The 20,127-nt window shown below is 39.8% G+C and overlaps 1 protein-coding gene across 5 annotated transcripts in view; it reads right to left on the reverse strand.

The window, feature by feature from the left end:
* The window catches only part of nmu (neuromedin U), a 33,551-nt gene extending 15,712 nt beyond the window's left edge, over nucleotides 1–17,839 (reverse strand). For 3 of the 5 annotated variants that reach the window (XM_072579722.1, XM_072579702.1, XM_072579682.1), the window contains exons 1-6: nucleotides 17,467–17,839; nucleotides 15,622–15,680; nucleotides 13,759–13,806; nucleotides 13,615–13,674; nucleotides 3,266–3,295; nucleotides 3,113–3,163 (exon numbers count right to left, since the gene is read on the reverse strand). In XM_072579722.1, coding sequence (XP_072435823.1) covers nucleotides 3,113–3,163; nucleotides 3,266–3,295; nucleotides 13,615–13,674; nucleotides 13,759–13,806; nucleotides 15,622–15,680; nucleotides 17,467–17,725 — 507 coding nt within the window. In that variant the 5' untranslated portion in view covers nucleotides 17,726–17,839. The remainder of the gene's footprint in view (nucleotides 1–3,112; nucleotides 3,164–3,265; nucleotides 3,296–13,614; nucleotides 13,675–13,758; nucleotides 13,807–15,621; nucleotides 15,681–17,466) is intronic. The other 2 variants (XM_072579712.1, XM_072579693.1) reach the window with 2 other exon arrangements.
* Nucleotides 17,840–20,127: the final 2,288 nt, after the last annotated feature.

The following is a 20,127-nucleotide window of genomic DNA, read 5'->3' on the forward strand; positions in this document are numbered from 1 at the left end:
TGCTTTACAATCTTGAATAAAGGAGAATATATTTGCTTCAAGATATGGAAAAATTATATAATCTCTCCTGCACTGGGAACATGCTAACTAGAAGCTATTTGACAGCTCTGAGGACTGTGCCACAGTTGAATAGAAGAGGGTTTCCAAGTCATCATGCAACATTTTTCAGATGCTTATATGATATTTGTCCTGCCCCTATCAGACTGAAAAAGGCAAAAGATATATATAGAAGCCTGCTCTATGAACACATTACATACTACCCATATTATGCTGCCTACAGTGGACCAGTTGAGTTGCCAAGGAAATACCATGTCCTGGGACCCTCACCTTGACCTCCTTCCACCTATCGCATTTCCAACGCCCCTCCCCCAAGTCCCTTCTCCCTACTTTTATCTGAGCCTGCTGGACACACTTTCCTCATTCCTGAAGAAGTGCTCATGCCCGAAACATCGATTCTCCTGCTCCTTGGATGCTGCCTGACCTGCTGTGCTTTTCCAGCAACACATTTTCAGCTCTGATCTCCAGCATCGGCAGTCCTCACTTCCTCTTAGATGGTCAAGTGAACCGTAAATTATTTAAAGCCAGTCAGACATTTGAAAGACTTACTTAAATGGAGAACAATGTGTACAGGGATCTAATTGTTCTGGTGCATGAGTCGCATAAATTTAGTAATTTAGCAAGTTGGAAAGTAAGTACAATGATGAATGGAAAATTATCCTTTATCATGAGAGGTATTGAACATAAAATTAAGGATGGTATACTCAGCTAAATAGGGCATTAGTGAGACCATACATTGAATACTGTGAGAATGTTTGGTCTCCTTATTTAAGAATAGATGTAAATGCATTGGAGGTCATTCAGAGAAGATTTACTAGATTGTTACCAGGTCAGTACGATAATATGTGCAGAGAATAATTCTTCATGAGAACTGAATTCACAAAATACATAAATTGGTGACGAACCATAATCTGTCATCATTGACAATAATGGAGAAGACATTACTATCATGAAATTAATTAGAATTAAGCACAATTGCATCTTAGGTTAATTTGGATACTTTCTGAAAACAAACATGGGAATCACAATGCACAATTCATTCATGCTGTTAGTTGCAACATTTGCAGTACAAACCTTTGAGCTACCTGGTCATTACCATGACCTCAGCATTCAGCCAGAATAACCATGTTGTTCAGTAACTGGACACTTCAGCAGGGGACTAATATTGTGACAATGCCAGAGGTTTAAAGTCAATTTTCAATGTCATACCCCGCCAACTGCATCACTCGTGTTATATACTGATCAAATCACACCAGCCCCACCACTCACTTGCCAATTCTTTCTATCCATCATAATTGACATTAGTTTAAATCATCCTCACACATTTAGCATTGCTATAAACTTCACACCCACTTCTCACAGATTGCAAACACTTCAAGCTGTTCAACAATAACAGTGACTTTACATACACTTTGCTCTCTTTCAGAGCAAAAGGTCACACACTGCTGGAAGCAGCAGGAGCTAACCGGAGGGAATAAGTGCACGTGTGGATCCTAACCCAACAATGGAAGTGATGATGCTAAGTATTAATAGAATGCCCAATAATTAGGGAATGGACAATGGCAGGGCTAAAACCATCATTGCTGGTTTCCTCATATATAATTCCTCATACATAATTCTTTCCTATTCCCATTCCTTCTTCATCTCTCCGACTGCATCATAGACATTTTGTGCTCACAGCTACTAGCTCAGATATTGACACTAAATGTATCTGAATAGAACATAGGAACAGATCAACATGTGATCATACACTAGCCATAGACCGCCAGAGGAGTCAGTGCAGGTTCTGGAGTATCATGCTGCAAACAACTTCTACTGCAGAAGACTCAGATATGAACATTGATGAGACAATCCGCAGAATAATGTTGATGGGTATGGACCAAAAGGTAGGTGATACATTAGGAAACTGGACAAAAATCTTACAATCACTATCAAGGTGTGTTCCATTATCAACTTAGAACAGAGTTTTGCACTCAACTTAAATTCCATTTTTATCAACACTGAAATGGTAACCAACGCAATTCGCACACTTGGGGATAAATGCTGATGCCGTATGCTTCATCACATTGCAGCAGTTAACTTATGACTGGATGCTGAAGTGGAAGCTCAGACTCTTGTCATCATGGCAAAGATGTCCAGCATGATCCTATAGATCTGTGCCAGCAGCATCATGTCTGAGCTTGAAAGTCACATGTAGCAATCAAAAAACAGTTATAGTGAGCCCAATTTCTCACCTCTTGCCTCTATGTTACAATAATTAATTACTGTAAATATACAAACCCTGACAACATTTAGAGATTGACATACGCTTGTAAGTTCCTAAATTCAAGTCAGAAGAAGCAAATGTGATATGACTCCTTTAATATTCCCAGCATTTGCAAAGTGAGAGAATGTTTCTGAATCTTATAAACACACATTGTCAGACTTTTCAGATGACAGGATTTCCTATACTTCCCTCTGAAGATTTGTCAGGGAATCTATCCCTGCAAATATGAGCTACCTGCAGCTATTTAATGCTCAGTGGGCTGTCAACATTAGCCAGCAGTCCCAACAGCACCAAATTCAAGCAGTAGCCACCACTGGGACCAAGGCAACTTCTGAAGTAGAGCAGCTGGACTTCATTGTGATAAGTGTTGTCACAAGACTATTGCCTTAAGAAAAATAATAAAAAAGGTCTCTAGGCTTGTCTGAATATAATTAGTTTCTGATGTTTTAATTATATGTGTTCCCACATTCAATATTCATTATTGTGATGAAGAAATTAAAAGCTAGCATCTTCAGAGGATGCAGAATGCTGAGTTAATGTTATGTTCTTCTGGAATTACAGCTAGGAATTCTAAAAAGCAATATCAAATCTCCTCTCACCGATTGAGCCAGCAAAGCTGTAATAATGTAGTGACAATAGCTTCTGCAATAAACAGAAAAATAATAACCTTAAGCCTTGGTGGTATGGTTTAATGATCACTAACTTGGAAGTTAATGTCTAGAGTGGAGTGAAAGTTAGGCTTTAACACAATCTTACCAGACAGTTTAAGATGTCCTCCACATCACTTACCATAAAATTAGAGTTGCCTGTGTCATGGGTCTTAGAATAATGAAATAAGAACTGCACAAAAAAAAGAAGTATTTTATCGTCAAATATATTAATTACTTAAGACTACTCATATATACATACTCTGTTTTAAAGTCTGCAATTTATAATGCTTACCCTTTTGTTTTCACCCTTGTCTTGTGAATCCTGTAAATAGATTGCCTGGTATTAATGTTGGACCACTAGTTATACTTAAATTTATAATCTATCAAGCAAGACAATCCATAGAAAGTAATACATAGGTAGAAAGATTGGACAAGGCTTGAAAATGGATGCAGGTAACCAGTCCCTGATATTCCAAAGTAAGCAGCAGGTAGACTCTGTGGTTATGTATTCATCTCTATCTTTGTAACATCCAGCTGGTACAAAGCATGCAATGAGTGATGGTAAGTTTTGGCTGCAGCAAGTGCTGGGGTTCATCACACCAATGACTTGGAGCTGGAAAAGAGATGACAATGGCCCATCATGGCAGAGAGGAGGTTCCAAGATTCTTTTACATACTACTGAAAGTATTAGTGCTGTGTATCAATAGAAAAAGTAAGAGGTCTTATCTCCGCAGGGAGGCAGGAGATCCACCAAACCAACTCTGAGAAGGCAATGTTAGCAATGTTGCCCTTAGGGGTAATGGCAATGCTGAAATTTCAATGAACTTCACGCAAGTAATCAAGGTCAGTCAATACACCTTCAAATGCCATATCTTACCAACTGCACGTTAGTCTCATACACTTCACCACACCGACACCATTCACCTAGCAACAACCATAGAACCCCTACAGTGTGGACACAGACCATTCAGCCCATTGAGTCCATACTGACCCTCTGAAGAGCAGCCCGCTCTGATGCATCCCCCTTCTCTATATTTGTAACCATTGCTAATCCACCCAGCCAGCACATCCTTGGACACTAAGGCAATTTAGCATGGCCAATCCACTTAATCTGTACATCTTTGGACTATGCAAGGAAACCGGAGCACCTGGAGGAAACCCCGCAGACACAGGGAGAATGTACAAACTTCACACAGATAGTCACCTGAGGGTCCCTGCGCTATGTGGCAGCTAACCACTGAACTACCATGTCACAATCTGTCAATCATAACTCATACCTAATATGCATAGCTTCAGCTCACCCATATCTCTTATCTCCTATCATACCTAATCATGACAGAGACATGACCCAAGCCCATTGCAGTGTACTCACTGATGCACACTCCTTTCCACTGCAGTATGAAGGCAGGGGTAGCTAACTGGAGGGAAATGGGAACAGTTGCATATCTTCATCGTAATGGAAGAGACAATTCTCAAGATCATTGTAACCATACTGACTGAAGCTATGGGCAAGGAATGGGCTGAAAGATGTCAGAATGTTAACCCTCAGCATCTTCAGTTCTAAGGTCAACAGACCTAGCCAAATCATCCTTTCCTGGTCGCTGCAATTTTTAAGCCATAGCAACCTTTCTGTCTCCAGGTATCCAAAACCTGCCAGCTGATCAGAAAGTGGTACAGGAGAGAAGTAAAAGAGGAAAAAGAGACTAATAGTGATGAAACACTCCACTCAACCTTATACCTGTATCCATCACCTCAGATATCATTCATACTTCAGAAGATAGCATAGAGCTGAAATGAGTATTAGCTTAATCATGAGACACAAGTAGCCTGCAGCTATGTTAGAGGAAAAGGGCAATGGAGATGGCAGATCAATGGAAGGTGACACTGCACAAGAGATCTTCTGCTGAACACTCAGATGAGGATTTCAATGGGACAGATTGTATGAAAAGCCTGATGGAATTGCACATAGAAATGTGCGGTGTCTTGACAGGGCTGTCAGAAATTCTGCTACCAAAAAGCATGGATGTATCAGGATGAACCTGGCAAAGGGCATTGCACAGAGCTTTAGCTTCATCCTTTTTTTCTCAAAGTGATGGCCTACTTCATGTGAATAAATGCATGATTCAACATCAGATAGCCAATGTCTCAGTTTCTACTTCATCACATATAGTGGAAAGCCAACATCTTAGTGTTGCAGTTACATGACTCTGAAGTCACTCAAGCTCAGCTTGTTTCTCTGCATCTTAAGTCCATTTGCTTTCCCTATTACCTACTGAACTTGGATGCTAGCCTTTTGAGATTTATGCATGAGGATCCCCAACCCTCTATGCTACAGATTTCTGCAATCTTTCTCCATTTAAATTATTTCAGCTCCTTCCAACGTGCATTAGGTCGTATTTTCCCACATTACATTCCATCTGCTGAGTTTCACCCACTCACTTAACTTATCTATTTCCCTCTGTAAAGTCTTTGTGTTGTCCTCACCTCTTGCCTTCCCACCTATTTTTGTATGACGACCAACTTGAGGTATTACATTCACTTCTCTGATCCAAGTCATTAATATAATTGTAAATAATTCTGGCCCCAGCACTGATCCCTGTGTTACTCATTATTTACAAGGTGTCATCTCGAAAGTGCCCTATCTGTCTACTCTGTGTCGCCTATGAGTTAAACCGAACCACTATACATGTTCATACATCACCACCAAAACCATGGGCTCTTATCTTATTAAGGAGCCTTATGTAACGTACCTTAACTAATGCCTTTCAGAAATCCAAATATATTCATAGATTCATAGATATTTATAGAATGAGGCCACATGGTGGATACATTGAACAATGCACAAACACTATGACATCAGAAAATCATAGCATCAGAAATGAAATACTCAATAGTATCCAAGAACACGACTCTTGGCGCATATTAATTCAGCCAGAATAATATATAAGTTGAACAAGATTCTCATTACTAATTTATTAATGGAAGACATAAAATTTAAAAACAGTTCTTTGAGGATGTTACTAGACAAGTTGGTGAGGGTCGAGCAGTGGATGTGGTGTATATGGACTTCAGCAAGGCATTTGATAAGGTTCCACATGGTAGGCTCGTTCAGAAGGTCAGGAGGAATGGGATGCAGGGAATGGATACAGAATTGGCTGGTCAACAGAAGACAGCGAGTGGTTGTGGAAGGAAAGTATTCTGCCTGGAAGTCAGTGGTGAGTGGTGTTCCACAGGGCTCTGTTCTTGGGCCTCTACTCTTTGTAATTTTTATTAATGACTTGGATGAGGAGATTGAAGGATGGGTCAGCAAGTTTGCAGATGACACAAAGTTTGGAGATGTTGTTGACAGTATAGAGGACTGTTGTAGGCTGCAGCGTGACATTGACAGGATGCAGAGATGGGCTGAGAGGTGTCAGATGGAGTTCAACCTGGATAAATGCGAAGTGATGCATTTTGGAAGGTCGAACTTTAAAGTTGAGTACAGGATTAAAGACAGGATTCTTGGCAGTGTGGAGGAACAGCGGGATCTTGGTGTGCAGGTACATAGATCCCTTAAAATTGCCACCCAAATGGACAGGGTTGTTAAGAAAGCATATGGTGTTTTGGCTTTCATTAACGGGGGATTGAGTTTAAGAGCTGTAAGGTCTTATTGCAGCTCTATAAAACTTTGGTTAGACCACACTTGGAATACTGTGTCCAATTCTGGTCGCCCTATTATAGGAAAGATGTGAATGCTTTGGAGAGGGTTCAGAGGAGGTTTACCAGGATGCTGCCTGGAATGGAGGGCTTATCTTACTGAGGTCGACTGAGCTCAGACTTTTTTCGTTGGAAAAAAGAAGGAAGAGAGGGGACCTAATTGAGGTGTACAAGATAATGAGAGGCATAGATAGAGTTGATAGCCAGAGACTTTTTCCCAGGGCAGAAATTGTTAGCACGAGGGGTCATAGTTTTAAGCTGTTTGGCGGAAAGTATGGAGGGGATGTCAGAGGCGGGTTCTTTACGCAGAGAGTTGTGGAAGCATGGCATGCGTTGCCAGCAGCAGTTGTGGAAGCGAGGTCATTGGGGATATTTAAGAGACTGCTGGACATGTATATGGTCACAGAAATTTGAGGGTTCGTACATTAGGTTTACCTCACATGAGGATCAATGGTTGGCACAACATTGTGGGCTGAAGGGCCTGTTCAGTGCTGTACTGTTCTATGTTCCATGTTCTAATGCCCCACACTGGTTCTTGTTCTGTTTTGAGTAGTCCAATTCATCATTATTTAATCAGTTTTGATAGGCATGGAAACAAAACATTTCCATAGCTTGTAATTACGTCACCTGCATTTTGATGAGCCAAACCAGGACAGGACTTACACAATTAATGGTAGGGCCCCAGGAGTGTTGTCAAACAGAGAAACCTCGGGGTAAAAGCAAATTACTGCGGATGCTGGAAAAAGAGAAAATGCTGGAAAATCTCAACAAGTCTGGCAGCATCTGCAAAGCTCCTCAGCTTTGACAAAGGGTCAGTTAGACTCGAAACATCAGTTCTTTTCTCTTCCGAGCTTTGACAAAGTGTCAGTTAGACTCGAAACGTCAGCTCTTTTCTCTCCTTACAGATGCTGCCAGACTTGCTGAGATTTTACAGCATTTTCTCTTTTTTTGGTTAGAGAGACCTAGGAGTGCAGATACATAGTTCCTTACAAGTGGGGTCACAAGTAAACAGGGTGGTGAAAAAGGCAGTTGACATGCTGGCCTTCATCAATCAGGACGTGGAGGCTTTTGCTATAAATTCTGTGTCCTATGACCCTACCATATTAGCTACCTGACGAAGGAACAGCGCTCTGCAAGCTTGTACTTCTAAATAAACCTGTTGGACTATAACTTGATGTTGTGTGATTTTTAACTTCATCAATCAGAGCATTGAATAGAGGAGTTGGGAGGAAGGGTAATGTGGTTTCACTTTTCAGGAAGGATGATAGAAATGAACCAGAAAATTACAGATTGGTAAGTCTCACATTACTGGTCGAGAAATTATTGGGGAAAATTCTGGAGCAGTGAATTAATACCCACTTGGAAAGGTAAGAGTTAAGTAGGGATTGTAAGATGGAGGTCATGCCTAACAAATTTGTTAGAGTTTTTCGAAAACATGATCAAGTGTGTGGATGAGGGAAGTTTTATTGGTGTAGTTTATATGGATTTTACCAATGCTTTTGATAAGGTTCCACATGGGAGATTGATTGAGAAGGTTAAAGCACATTGAACTGAGGGAAACTTGGCGAGATGGGTCAGAAACTGACTCAGTAATAAGACACAAAGGGTAGTAGTAGAAGGCTGTTTGAGCGACAGCAGTGTACCACAAGGATCAGTACTGGGACCTTATTGTTTGTTTTTTTAACAAACGATACAACTGAAAACATTCGGGGAATGTTAAGCAAATTTGCAGGCAACACCAAGATTGGTAGAGTGGTTAATAGTGAAGAAATACCTTGCAGGAAGATATCGATAGGTTTGTCAAATGGGCAGACCAGTGGCAGATAGTATTTAACCATGATAAGTGTGAGGTGATGCACTTTGGAAGAAGAAACAAGATAAGGGATTATTTAATAAATGCCAGCATACTGAGTAGCTTAGAGGAACGGAGGGATCTTTCAGTAATTATTTGCAGATCCCTGAAGTCAGCAGAGCACATGAATGAGATAGGTAAGGCAGCAGATGGGATACTTGGTTTCATCAGCTGTGGCATTGAGTGTACAAGCAAGGAGATAATGTTGTAGTTGTACAGAGCCTTGGTCAAGCCACAACTGGAGTATTGTGTGCATTTCTGATTGCCTCACTACATGTGAAAGCGTGAGGGGGTACAAAGAAGGTTCACCAGGATGTTGCCTAGGATGGAGAACTGGAGCTATAATGAGAGACCAGATAGGCTTGGATTGTTTTCTTTAAAGCAGAGAAAACTGAGGAGAGACATGATTGAACTGTGTAAGATTATGACAGGTCTGGACAGGGTAAATAGAAAACAACTGTTTCCTTTAGATGATGGGTCAATCACAAGAGAGCATAGGTTTAGAGTAAGGGGCAGGAAATTCAGTGGGGATTTTGGAAAAAAAAATTCACTCAGCAGACAATGGGAATCTGGAATGTACTGCCTGGGAATGTAGTGTAGGCTGGAAACCTTAATAAGCTTTAAAAAATATTTGGATGAGCACTTCAAATGCAGCAACATGTAAGAACATGGGACAATTGGGATGAGTGTACCTTTAGTGGTAGCTATATTGGTGCAGACTCGATGGGCTTTTTGTGTGTTGCATGAATCTATGTTTTACAGCTGTACAAGACATTGGTAAGGCTACTTTTGGAATACTGCATACAATTCTGTTCATGCTGCTAGAGGAAGGATGTTATTAAACTGGAAAAGATACAGAAAAGATTTGCAAGGATGTTACTGAGACTGGAAGGCTTGAATTATAAGGAGAGGCTGAAAAGGCTGGGACATTTTTCCATCGGGGTGACCTTATATAGGTTTATAAAATAATGAGTGGCATGGATAGGATGAATAGCCAAGGTCTTTTCAAGGGCAGGGAGTCTGAAACAAGACGGCATAGGTGTAAAGTGAGAGGGAAAAGATTTGAAAGGGATTTGAGGAGCAAATGTTTCACATGGTGTACGTATGGCATGAGCTACCAGAGGAAGTGGTAGAGGCAGGTACTGTTCCAACAGACATTTGGACAGATGAATGGATCGGAAAGGTTTAGAGGGAAATGGACCATATGTCGGCAAATGGAACAAGTTCAGTTTAGAAAACCTGACTGGCATGGATGAGTTGGGCCAAAGGGCCTATTTCCATGCTATATGACTCTATAGCACTGCATGACCAAATCTATGATAGACCACAACTGAAACAGGTGGATTGCTTAAGCAAAATTCTGTATAAATACCAGCACACCCTTGTTGTCAAGTAACACTGAGCAAAGTTCCAAAATACTTATCTATTATTTTGGTATTTTCAACTAAAACATATTCCATCTTAAAGCACAATGTAAGCAAAAAAAAAACATAAAAGCAAATTAAAATTTTAAAAACGTATACATGTTAATGCATAATTTTATTTCATCACAAAAGCTTGTGATTTCAAATAAACCTCTTAGACTATAACCTGGTGATGTGTGACTCTTGACCAAAAATCTTGGAGTCGTGTTTTAAAGAGGAACTTACTTAAAACTTAAAATTTACTACATATGGTGGAGGAAATATGTAATTTATGGAGGTCTAATTTATGACCATAAACTTGGCACTTAAGCAGTGATCATCGTCATAAGATCGTGGATCTGGAACTCAATGCCTGACAGGGTGTTAGAAGTAGAAACTTTCAATACATTTAAAACATATGCTTTATACTTAAAACATCCAGCATGATGGTCCAGTGGTTAACACTACTGCCTCAGTGCCAGGAACATGAGTGACTTTCTGTGTAGAGTTTGCTCCAGTTGATCCAGTTTCCTCCCACAGTGCAAAGATGTGTAGGTTAGGTGGATTAGCCAGGCTAAATTGTCCATTGTAACCAGGGAAGTGCAGGCTAGGTGGATTGGCCATGATAGATCCAGGGATGGGGAGGGGCTGGGTGGGATGCTCAGTGTGGACTCAATGGACTGAATGGGCTGCTTCCACACTGCAGGGATTCTATGATACATGACTGTCTCCCTCAAATGCTGAAATCCCCAGCCCTTCATAGCAGAAGCAGGAAGATAGGCTGAGTCTGGATGGCTATTTCTCCACTAGTATTGACACAATGACTAAACATAGTGTTCCTCTGAAGGACATCTGGAAGGGGGAATCATATAGTTTGGCAGGAAGGTAAGAGTGGAGACCCCATCACACTTCCACTCATGACCAATTATTTCTGGTGTGCCTTTTGCCCCAAAAGGTCCACTTCAGGGTTTATTCTGCCTCTTCTGAATTTCTGAATGTGACAGGCCTCCAGTAAAGCAAGCCTGTGGCTTGTGCTCAATAAATAAAACAGCAGCCAGTGGCAAGGACTGCACATGTGAAGATTTCTTGCCCCACATTCCATCAGGGCTGCTCTAGCTGGTCCTAGTAATTCTTTCTCACCTATTATTTGTCCAGAGCTCCCGCAGTGATCTTCAGTCTCAGTCTACTGCAGCTGCCAAGGACCCATTTGTCAACCAGCTAAGTGCCTGTTTAATGTTAAATCAGGTCAAGTGAGGCGGAATATGTATGGCTGTACCTACTAGAGATGGTGCAAAACTTGACCAACTCTTGGGAAATAAGCAGGGCAGGTGATCGAGGTGTCAGTGGGGGAGCACTTTGGGGCCAGTGACCATAATTCTGTTAGATTTTAAATAGTGATGGAAAAGGATAGACCAGATCTAAAAGTTGAAGCTCTAAATTGGATTTAGGCCAATTTTGACGGTATTAGGCAAGAACTTTCAAAAGCTAATTGGGGGCAGATGTTCACAGGTAAAGGGACGGCTGGAAAATGGGAAGCCTTCAGAAATGAGATAACAAGAATCCAGATAAAGTATATTCCTGAAAGAGTGAAAGGAAAGACTGGGATAGATTCAGAATTTAGCAAAGGAAGTCAAAGAAGATAATAAAGACAGAGAAAATAAAATACGAGGGCACACTAGCAAGGAATATAAAAACTTTATGATGAAAGATACTTCAAAATCCTACTAATATTAAAGAATATAGGGGAGGAATTAAGTACCATCACAATCACTAAACAAGTAGTATTGGCAAACTAATGAGGCTAAAGGCAGATGAGTCCCCTGGCCCTGATGGTTTCCTCCTGGGGTCCTAAAATAGTAAATTCATTGACTGCATTCTTTCAAAACTCACAGGAGTCTGGAGAAGTACAAAGGATTGGAAAACTACTGATGTGATACTCATATTCAGAAAGGTCAATTGGCAATTGACCAATTAGCTAACATCTATTGTTGGAAAAGTATTGGAATCAATTATTAAGGAAGTAAAAGCAGAACATTCAGAAAATCATAATCTAATCAAGCAGAGTCAGCATGGCTTCATGAAAGGGAAGTCGTGCCTGACGAATTTATTAGAATTTTTTGAGTAATTCTCAACCAAAATGAATAGAGGGGGACTTGTTGATGTGTTGTATTTGATCTTCCAGAGGGCTTTCAACAAGGTACCTCACGAAAGGATAAATCATATGAGCCCATAGTCTTCAAAGTAGTATATTGTATGGATAGAGAATTAGTTAGTGGGCAGGAAACAGCGAATGGGGATAATGGGTTCTTTTACAGTTTGCAAAATGTGGGGTTCCAGAGGGATCAGAGCTGGAATTGCAGCTGTTTATAATATATATTAATGACCTGGAGGAAGGAAGTAAATGTACTGTAGCCAAATTTGTAAATGGCACAAAAATAGGTGGAAAGGCAGGTTATGAGAGGGATACAGACAGTTTACAAACAATTTACACAGATTTAGAAGTGCTGGTGTTGGACTAGGGTGGACAAAGTTAAAAATCACACAACACCAGGTTATAGTCCAACAGGTTTATTTGGAATCAATAGCTTTCAAAATGCCACTTAACCACCTGATGAAGAAGCAGCGCTTCAAAAGCTAGTGATTTCAAATAAATTAAATTTGCAAGGGAGAACACAAAAATAGAGTATTATTTCATTGGAGAAAACTGCAGAAAGCTGCAACACAAAGGGACTTGGGGGTACTTGTGCATGAAACGCAGAAAGCTAGCACCCAGATGCAGCAGGTAACCAGGAAGGTTCATGTAATGTTAGCCCTTATTTCAAGGGAGTTGGAGTGTAAGAGTTGGGAAGTCTTATTGCTACTGTCTAAAGGTGATGGTGAGATCACAACTGGAATATTGTGAGCAGTTATGGTCCCCTCATTTAGGGAATGATTCTTTACATTGGAGGCAGTTCAGAGAAGGTTGATAGGATGATATCCAGTATGGGGAATTGTCTTATAAGCAAGGGCTAAATAGGTTGGGATTCTACTCATTGGAGTTTAGAAGAATGGGAAGTGACCTCATAAAACATATAGGATCCTTAAGGGTCTTGGCAGGTTAAATATGGAGAGGATATTTCTTTTCTTGTAACAGTGTAGGACCAGAGGGTGTAGTCTCAGAATAAAGGAGTGCCAGTTTAAAACTGAGATGAGGAGGAATTTCTTCTCTGAGTGTTGGCAGTCTTTGAATCATTTGCCACAGAGAGCTGTAGGGACAAAATCTTTGTATATATTTACAGCTGAAATAGATTCTTGCTCAGTAGGGGAAACAAGGGTTACAGAGTAGGGCCTGGAAAGTGGATGTGAGGAATTGCATAACAACCATGGACCTAATGGCAGAGCAAGCTCGAGGGAGCAGGTGAATTACTCCTGTTCCTATTTCTTATGGTTTTACAATCTTCCCAATGGCACAACATTCTAAAACTGGATACAGTAGTAGTCTGGATCTGCAAATATTTGGTAGGGCCTTTTTGACAGAGAAGGATAATCATATAAATCGTTTTTCCCAATTGTCCATTTAAGTGACCTCTTTGTTGCTTGTTTCTAAAATTAAAAGCATCAATTGGGTCAATGGTAAGTATACAATAAGTTCAAATTCCTTACATTTTATTTCACAAAATTCCTGCCACATTGATATAAAGAAATAACTACCTGAGGCCGCTCCAGGATTGTCAAGGCCATATAACACAGTTCTTTGAGTGTACTGGATGGCTGAAAAAACAAAGGGAAAATTTTTCAGAAACAGTTTCATTAACTCTTCTGTAAGTATGATTGGACTGACACATTGGTTCTCACCTGTGACTGAGGAACTGCAGAAAGAAAGGAAGAACACAGGTCATCTATCTAAAAGAAATAGTTGAGATATTAGCATTGGCAAATAAGGCATGCCTCTACTAGAACTTTGCTTAATTCAGCTTAGCAACATTCCAAAAGCACTACAACAAGAAATAGGCAGAGAATTTCTAAAAGAGAAACAGGATGAAGCTACTTGGATCTATGCAACGTTAGGTTATAAATATATTGCACACAATATAACAAAAAAGATCTTAACATAGCATATAAGGGTGAACTTATAAAGGTTTACAAAATTTGAGAAGCATCAAAAAAGGTGAATAGTCAAGGTCTTTTTCTCAGGGGTGGGGAGTCCAAAACTAGAGGGCACAGGTTTAAGGTGAGATGAGAAAGATTTTAAGGGGACCTGAGGGGTAACTTTTTCACTAATAGGGTAATGCACATGTGGAACAAACTGCCAGAGGAAGAGAAAGAAACAGATATAATTACAACAGTTAAAAGATATTTGGACAGGTATATGGGTAGGAAAGGCTTAGAGGGACATGGGCTACATTGTAGGCAAATAGGATTAGTTCAGTTTAAGAAACGTGATCCGTATTGACAAGTTGGGCCCGTATCTGTCCTGTAAATCTCTATGACTATGAAAATAGAAGAAGTCCACGGAGATACAAAGAATGTTAAAATGCAAAAAAAGAACTAACCTTGATAGATTTTATTTAACTTGAAGGTGTAAAAGAACTCACCTTGTGATTATTATGCTTTTAATGAATATATGTGGGATTTTATTTGTATACTGATTGTAGTTACTCATTCAATTTGTAGATGGTCAGTGGGATTTTTTAATTGTCCCATGTGCAATGCTAGTCTCCTTCCTATCGAATGGATGTTGTGATACCTGAAGGGATTCAGAAAAGATTTACAAGGATGTTGCCAGGATTGGAGGATTTGAGCTATAGAGAGGGACTGAATAGGTTGGGGCTGTTTTCCCTGGAGTGTTGGAGGCTGAGGGATGACCTTATAGAGGTTTATAAAATCATGAGGGGAATGGGTAGGATAAATAGACAAAGTCTTTTCCCTGGGGTGGGGGAGTTCAGAATAAGAGGGCATAGGTTTAGAGTGAGAGGGGAACGATATAAAAGGGACCTAAGGGGCAACTTTTCCACACAGAAGGTGGTGCATGTATGGAATGAGCTGCCAGAGGAAGTGGTGGAGGCTGGTACAATTACAACATTTAAAAGGCATTTGGATGGATATATGAATAGGAAGGGTTTGGAGGGATATTGACCAGGTGCTGGCAGGTGGAACTAGATTAGGTTGGGATAACTGTTTGTCATGGGCGAGTTGGAACCAAGTGTTTGTTTCTGTGCTGTACATCTCTATGACTTTAAGCAAATATAATGTTGATAAATACAAAATGAGAGGATATGTATAGAGTACAACTTTTACATTTACATTGATTGTTGTATTTCTCTTGATCTCTCAGAATATTCAATACTTAAGATGTGCCTTAATCACATTTATTAAAATGCAAAATAATGATTACTTTTTAAAGCATTTACATTTTTTGTAAAATAGCTGCTAAAACTCATGAAGTGTTTGATGGAGTTGGCATATCTGTGATATTTACAGGAGGACTACATTGTTTATTGTCCAAGAACTGTGAACAAATGCATTATAGATGTGGTTCTTCAATCTGGCAAATCCAGTAGGACATAATTCCCAGATAATCACATCTTCCATATCAACAGTTTTCACTACTTGCAGTGTGCCACACAACACATTTTTTAACCCCTTGCTTCCTCATTTTCATTAATAGAACTGGGTTTGGTTCATTGATTCATTCAATTTCAGTTTGGCTACAATTACCTCACTCCGCAGACGTAGCTCTTGTTCTGCTGGAAACCGTTGGGGTGATGCAAGAACATCTGCAAAATAAGTTAGACATAAGATTGTGTACACCAACAATATACCAGAAACTACAAATGTCATACAATAGCTGATACAACAAAATTTAATACTTGGTTTTAACTCAATTTTTATTATTATTTTTAAGAATAATGAAGTAATTTTAGCTTCCGTGTGATAGGATAAAGCAGCCAATAGCAAATGACAATAATGTAAATAAAAGGTGAGATGTAATAAGGGTACTGGTTTGCTATCACCAGTTTAATATTGCCAGAGAAAGTTAAAATTATCCCAAAACATTTTTTGCTTCTTGCTACTAACCAGCATTGATTCAAAAATAATAACATCTTGCTTTAACGCCTCTAGTTTGGTAAAATATTAGAAAACACTTTGAAAATATATAATCAGACAAAAAATGACACTGAATCAAAGATGGAATCATTAGGACCCTTGACACTTGTTAAGAAGTTCAGATAAAGAAGTAAATTATAATTCCATTTTGGAGAATAGCAGAGAGGTGGAGAAACAGAGATTTAGTGTAATCTCATATAGGCATTAATGCAATTCATTCTTTGGAGAAATCTATCAAAGAAATCTATAAGAAACAGTTGTTACTAAAAATTGTTACCATTAGACTATAAACTTTGGATAAGTGACTTATAATAAAACAGATTATGAATTTGGCTTTTAGCACGTTTATTTTGATTATTAATTTCAAGAAATAGGTGAGCTAGACAAACTAGAACTATCAGGTTTTTTTCTGTTTAACCATAGATAGCTAAGGGTTTGCCTTCTTCTAAGTTATGTGAAAAACGTCCTCAGAAAACATTGTGAATTGAGGATACAACATATAACATTCTCAAGGTGAGAACATTTTACTTCCATGAGTAGAACTATTATAATATGTTTGCATTAAAGAAAAACTGACTACAAAGGAATGTACACCATACTGAAAGGCTGATTTGAGAATTATAACTGTTATTGTATATTTGCCTCTGGCTATTGATCCTGTATATTGTCTATAGTTACTATCATTAAGATAGTAAATGTTGCACTTTCAGTTCTCTGACCTGAAGAATCCTGTTGCCACATTGTACTCCCATCTGTCTGTAAAGTGGCAAAACAGGGTGACCAAACTCAAATGTTAGTTTAGATTACAGATTGAATTTACAATTGCTTCAACTTGAAATCCAGTGTTAGGTTTACTACTCAAATGCAGATTTAAAAAAATATGTTATCACAAAAATATGTCTTACAAAAATAGTATTATATTTTATGAATTTGAAACCAAAACTGTAAACCAGATTTTAGTTAGAACGAATACACTAAATGTAGTTCTCTCCTGAAGCATGTAACAATGAGATTTCACACCGAAAGAAACATGGTCCTTTCCTGGAATTTAGTGATTTGTTTTCCTCTCCTTCAAGACTACATCAAATAAGTTAGTTGAATAGTGTGTTTTTTGCATGCTACTTTTATGTTATAACTAAGTACTAATCATTGATATTGTACAATATTGCACCTTGTTAAGCAATACTACTTATGCCGAGGTACGCGTTGTTTATTGCATAAACAAATCAAAGGCTTTCTCTAAAACTTAAGAGTGAAATCAACGGTAATAGACGGTGTTTTTTTTGTAACGGAATAAAACTAGAAACGATTTAAAAAGAATAGAAAGACTGAAGTTTAAAGGAATTGAAAAAAAAACACTTTGAATGGAACCAAGTAAGACAATGCTGTCAGAAATATAATTAGAAAAGAACAAAGGAGAAGAGGAGGCGGAGAGGTGGAAAGTAACACTGGTACCTTGCGAGACACAGGAGCAGGAGAGCAGGAACAGGGACAGTGCGAGTATGCAGGGAGGGTGCCTCATACTGATCTTCCGCGGCGGTCTTTCCTCTCCTCGGCACTGACACAGATTGAAACCCAGCATGCTGGTCCACACGATCTCAACTCGACAATTCAGATCCTGGTGGACTTTCACTGCTTGTGCATCTCCACTCTTAAAAAAAACATCCCCCACGTCAGTATCGACATGTCCGAACGTCATGTGTCCTGAGGACATGGTGAGACAAACACACTATGTGCTGGCATCCACTCTCAAATCTGACTTTGAAGAAGTTCCGGTCTAACCAGCACCCCTTTTCTTTCTGGGGGGAATCTTTTGTTTCTACTCAAAAGCAGCAGCCCTCTCCTTCAACCCGATAGCTCGGGAGGATATTTGAGGCAGCCCTGTAGGTGGGCGAAGCTTTGTCTCATTCAAAAGCCACCCACTAACGCAGAGTTCAAATCGGACCCATCCATCTTCTTGTTGTCCAAAGTCCGCTCAGCTATTAAAGTTGGGTTGGCTTGCTATTTCCTGGGGCAGTTACTCTGCTCAATTCTGTGCTTCCAATTAAACCTGTTGGACTATAACCTGGTGTTGTGTGATTTTTAACTCAATTCTGCACAGCCAGCGTTCCTGCGCTTTTACCTTCAGTTGCTTGGAGACTCACATACCATGCGATGTCGAGTAGATAGGCCAAAAGTGGCCCTCGAGTGAGGGTTGTTAATTGGGCAGAGGTCAATTACATCCAAATTAGACAGGAACTGGGGAATGTGGATTGGGAACAGTTGTTTGGGGGCAAATCCACGTCTGGCATGCCTGGGAGGCTTTTAATGACCAGTTGATTCAAGTACAGGGCATGCATGTCCCCGCAAAACTGAAGGATAGGAATGGCAGGATTGAGGAACCATGGATGACAAGGAAAATTTTAAGCTTAGTCAAAAGGAAAAATGAAGCATTCAATAGGTCTAGGCATCTACAAATTGATGAAGCCTTTGAGGAATATAGATAAACTGGGAAGGCATTTAAACACAGAATTAGGAAGGTTAAAAGAGGCCATGAAATGTCATTAGCAAACAGGTTCAAGGAGAACCCCAAGGCCTTTTATACATATATAAGAAGAAAGAAGGCAGCAAGGGAAAGAGTAGGCCCACTCAAAGACAAAGAAGGGATGTTATGCGGGGAGCCACAGGAAGCTGCTGGAAATTCTAGACTTGTGAGCCTTACTTCGGTTGCGGGTAAAGTGTTGGAAAGAGTTATAAGAGATAGGAGTTATAATCATCTGGAAAGGAATAAGTTGATTCGGGATAGTCCAACACGGTTTTGTGACGTGCCTCACAAACTTCAGGGTTCTTTGAAAAGGTGACCAAACAGGTGTATGAGGATAACGTGGTTGATGTGGTTTATATGGATTTCAGTAAGGCATTTGATAAGGTTCTCCATGGTTGGCTGTTGCATAAGATACAGAGCACAGGATTAAGGGTGATATAGCGGTTTGAATTAGAAATTGGCTATCTGAAAAAAGATGGACGGTGGTGCTTGATGTGAAATATTCATCCTGGAGCTCAGTTACTGGTGGGGTACTGCAAGGATCTGATTTGGGTCCACTGTTGTTTGTCATTTTTATAAATGATCTGGATGAGGGCATAGAAGGATGGGTTAGTAAATTTGCAGATGACACTAAGGTCGGTAGAGTTGTGGAAATTGATGAAGCATGTTATCGTTTACAGAGAGACATAGATAAGCTGCAGAGCTGGGCTGAGAGGTGGCAAATGGAGTTTAATGCCGAAAAGTGTGAGGTGATTCACTTTGGAAGGAACAACAGGAATGCAGAGTACTGGGCTAATTGTAAGATTCTTGGTAGTGTAGATGAGCAGAGAGATCTCAGTGCCCAGGTACATAGATCCTTGAAAGTTGCCAGCCAGGTTGATAGGGTTGTTAAGAGAGCATACGGTGTGTTAGCTTTTATTGGTAGAGTGATTGAGTTTTGGAACCATGAGATTATACTGCAGCTGTACAAAACTCTGGTGTGGCCGCAGTTGAAGTATTACGTACAGTTCTGGTCACCATATTATTGGAATTATGTGGAAGGTTTGGAAAGGGTTCAGAGGAGATTTACAAGGATGTTGCCTGGTATGGAGGGAAGGTCTTACGTATGGAGGGAAGGTCTTACGAGGAAAGACTGAGGGACTTGAGGCTGTTTTTTGTTAGAAAGAAGAAGGTTGAGAAGTGACTTAATTGAGATATATAAGATAGTCAGAGGGTTAGATAGTTTGGACAGTGAGAGCCTTTTTCCTCAGATAGCAATGGTTAGCACTAGGAGACATAGATTTAACTTACGGGTTGATAGATATAGGACAGATGTTAGAGGTAATTTCTTTACTCAGTGAGTAGAAGAAGCATGGAACGCAATGCCTGCAATAGTAGTAGACTTGCCAACTTTAAGCACATTTAAATGGTCATTGGATAGACATATGGACGAGAATGGAATAGTGTAGGGTAGATGGGCTTCAGATTGGTTCCACAGGTCAATGCAACATCGAGGGCCAAAGGGCTGTACTGCGCTGTAAGGTTCTATTTTCTAAGTGGAAGAGGTCCTTAATGAGTACTTTGTTTCAGTATTCACCAAGGAGAAGGACATG

This window comes from Chiloscyllium punctatum, chromosome 1, assembly GCF_047496795.1.
Source record: "Chiloscyllium punctatum isolate Juve2018m chromosome 1, sChiPun1.3, whole genome shotgun sequence".
Taxonomy (NCBI): domain Eukaryota; kingdom Metazoa; phylum Chordata; class Chondrichthyes; order Orectolobiformes; family Hemiscylliidae; genus Chiloscyllium; species Chiloscyllium punctatum.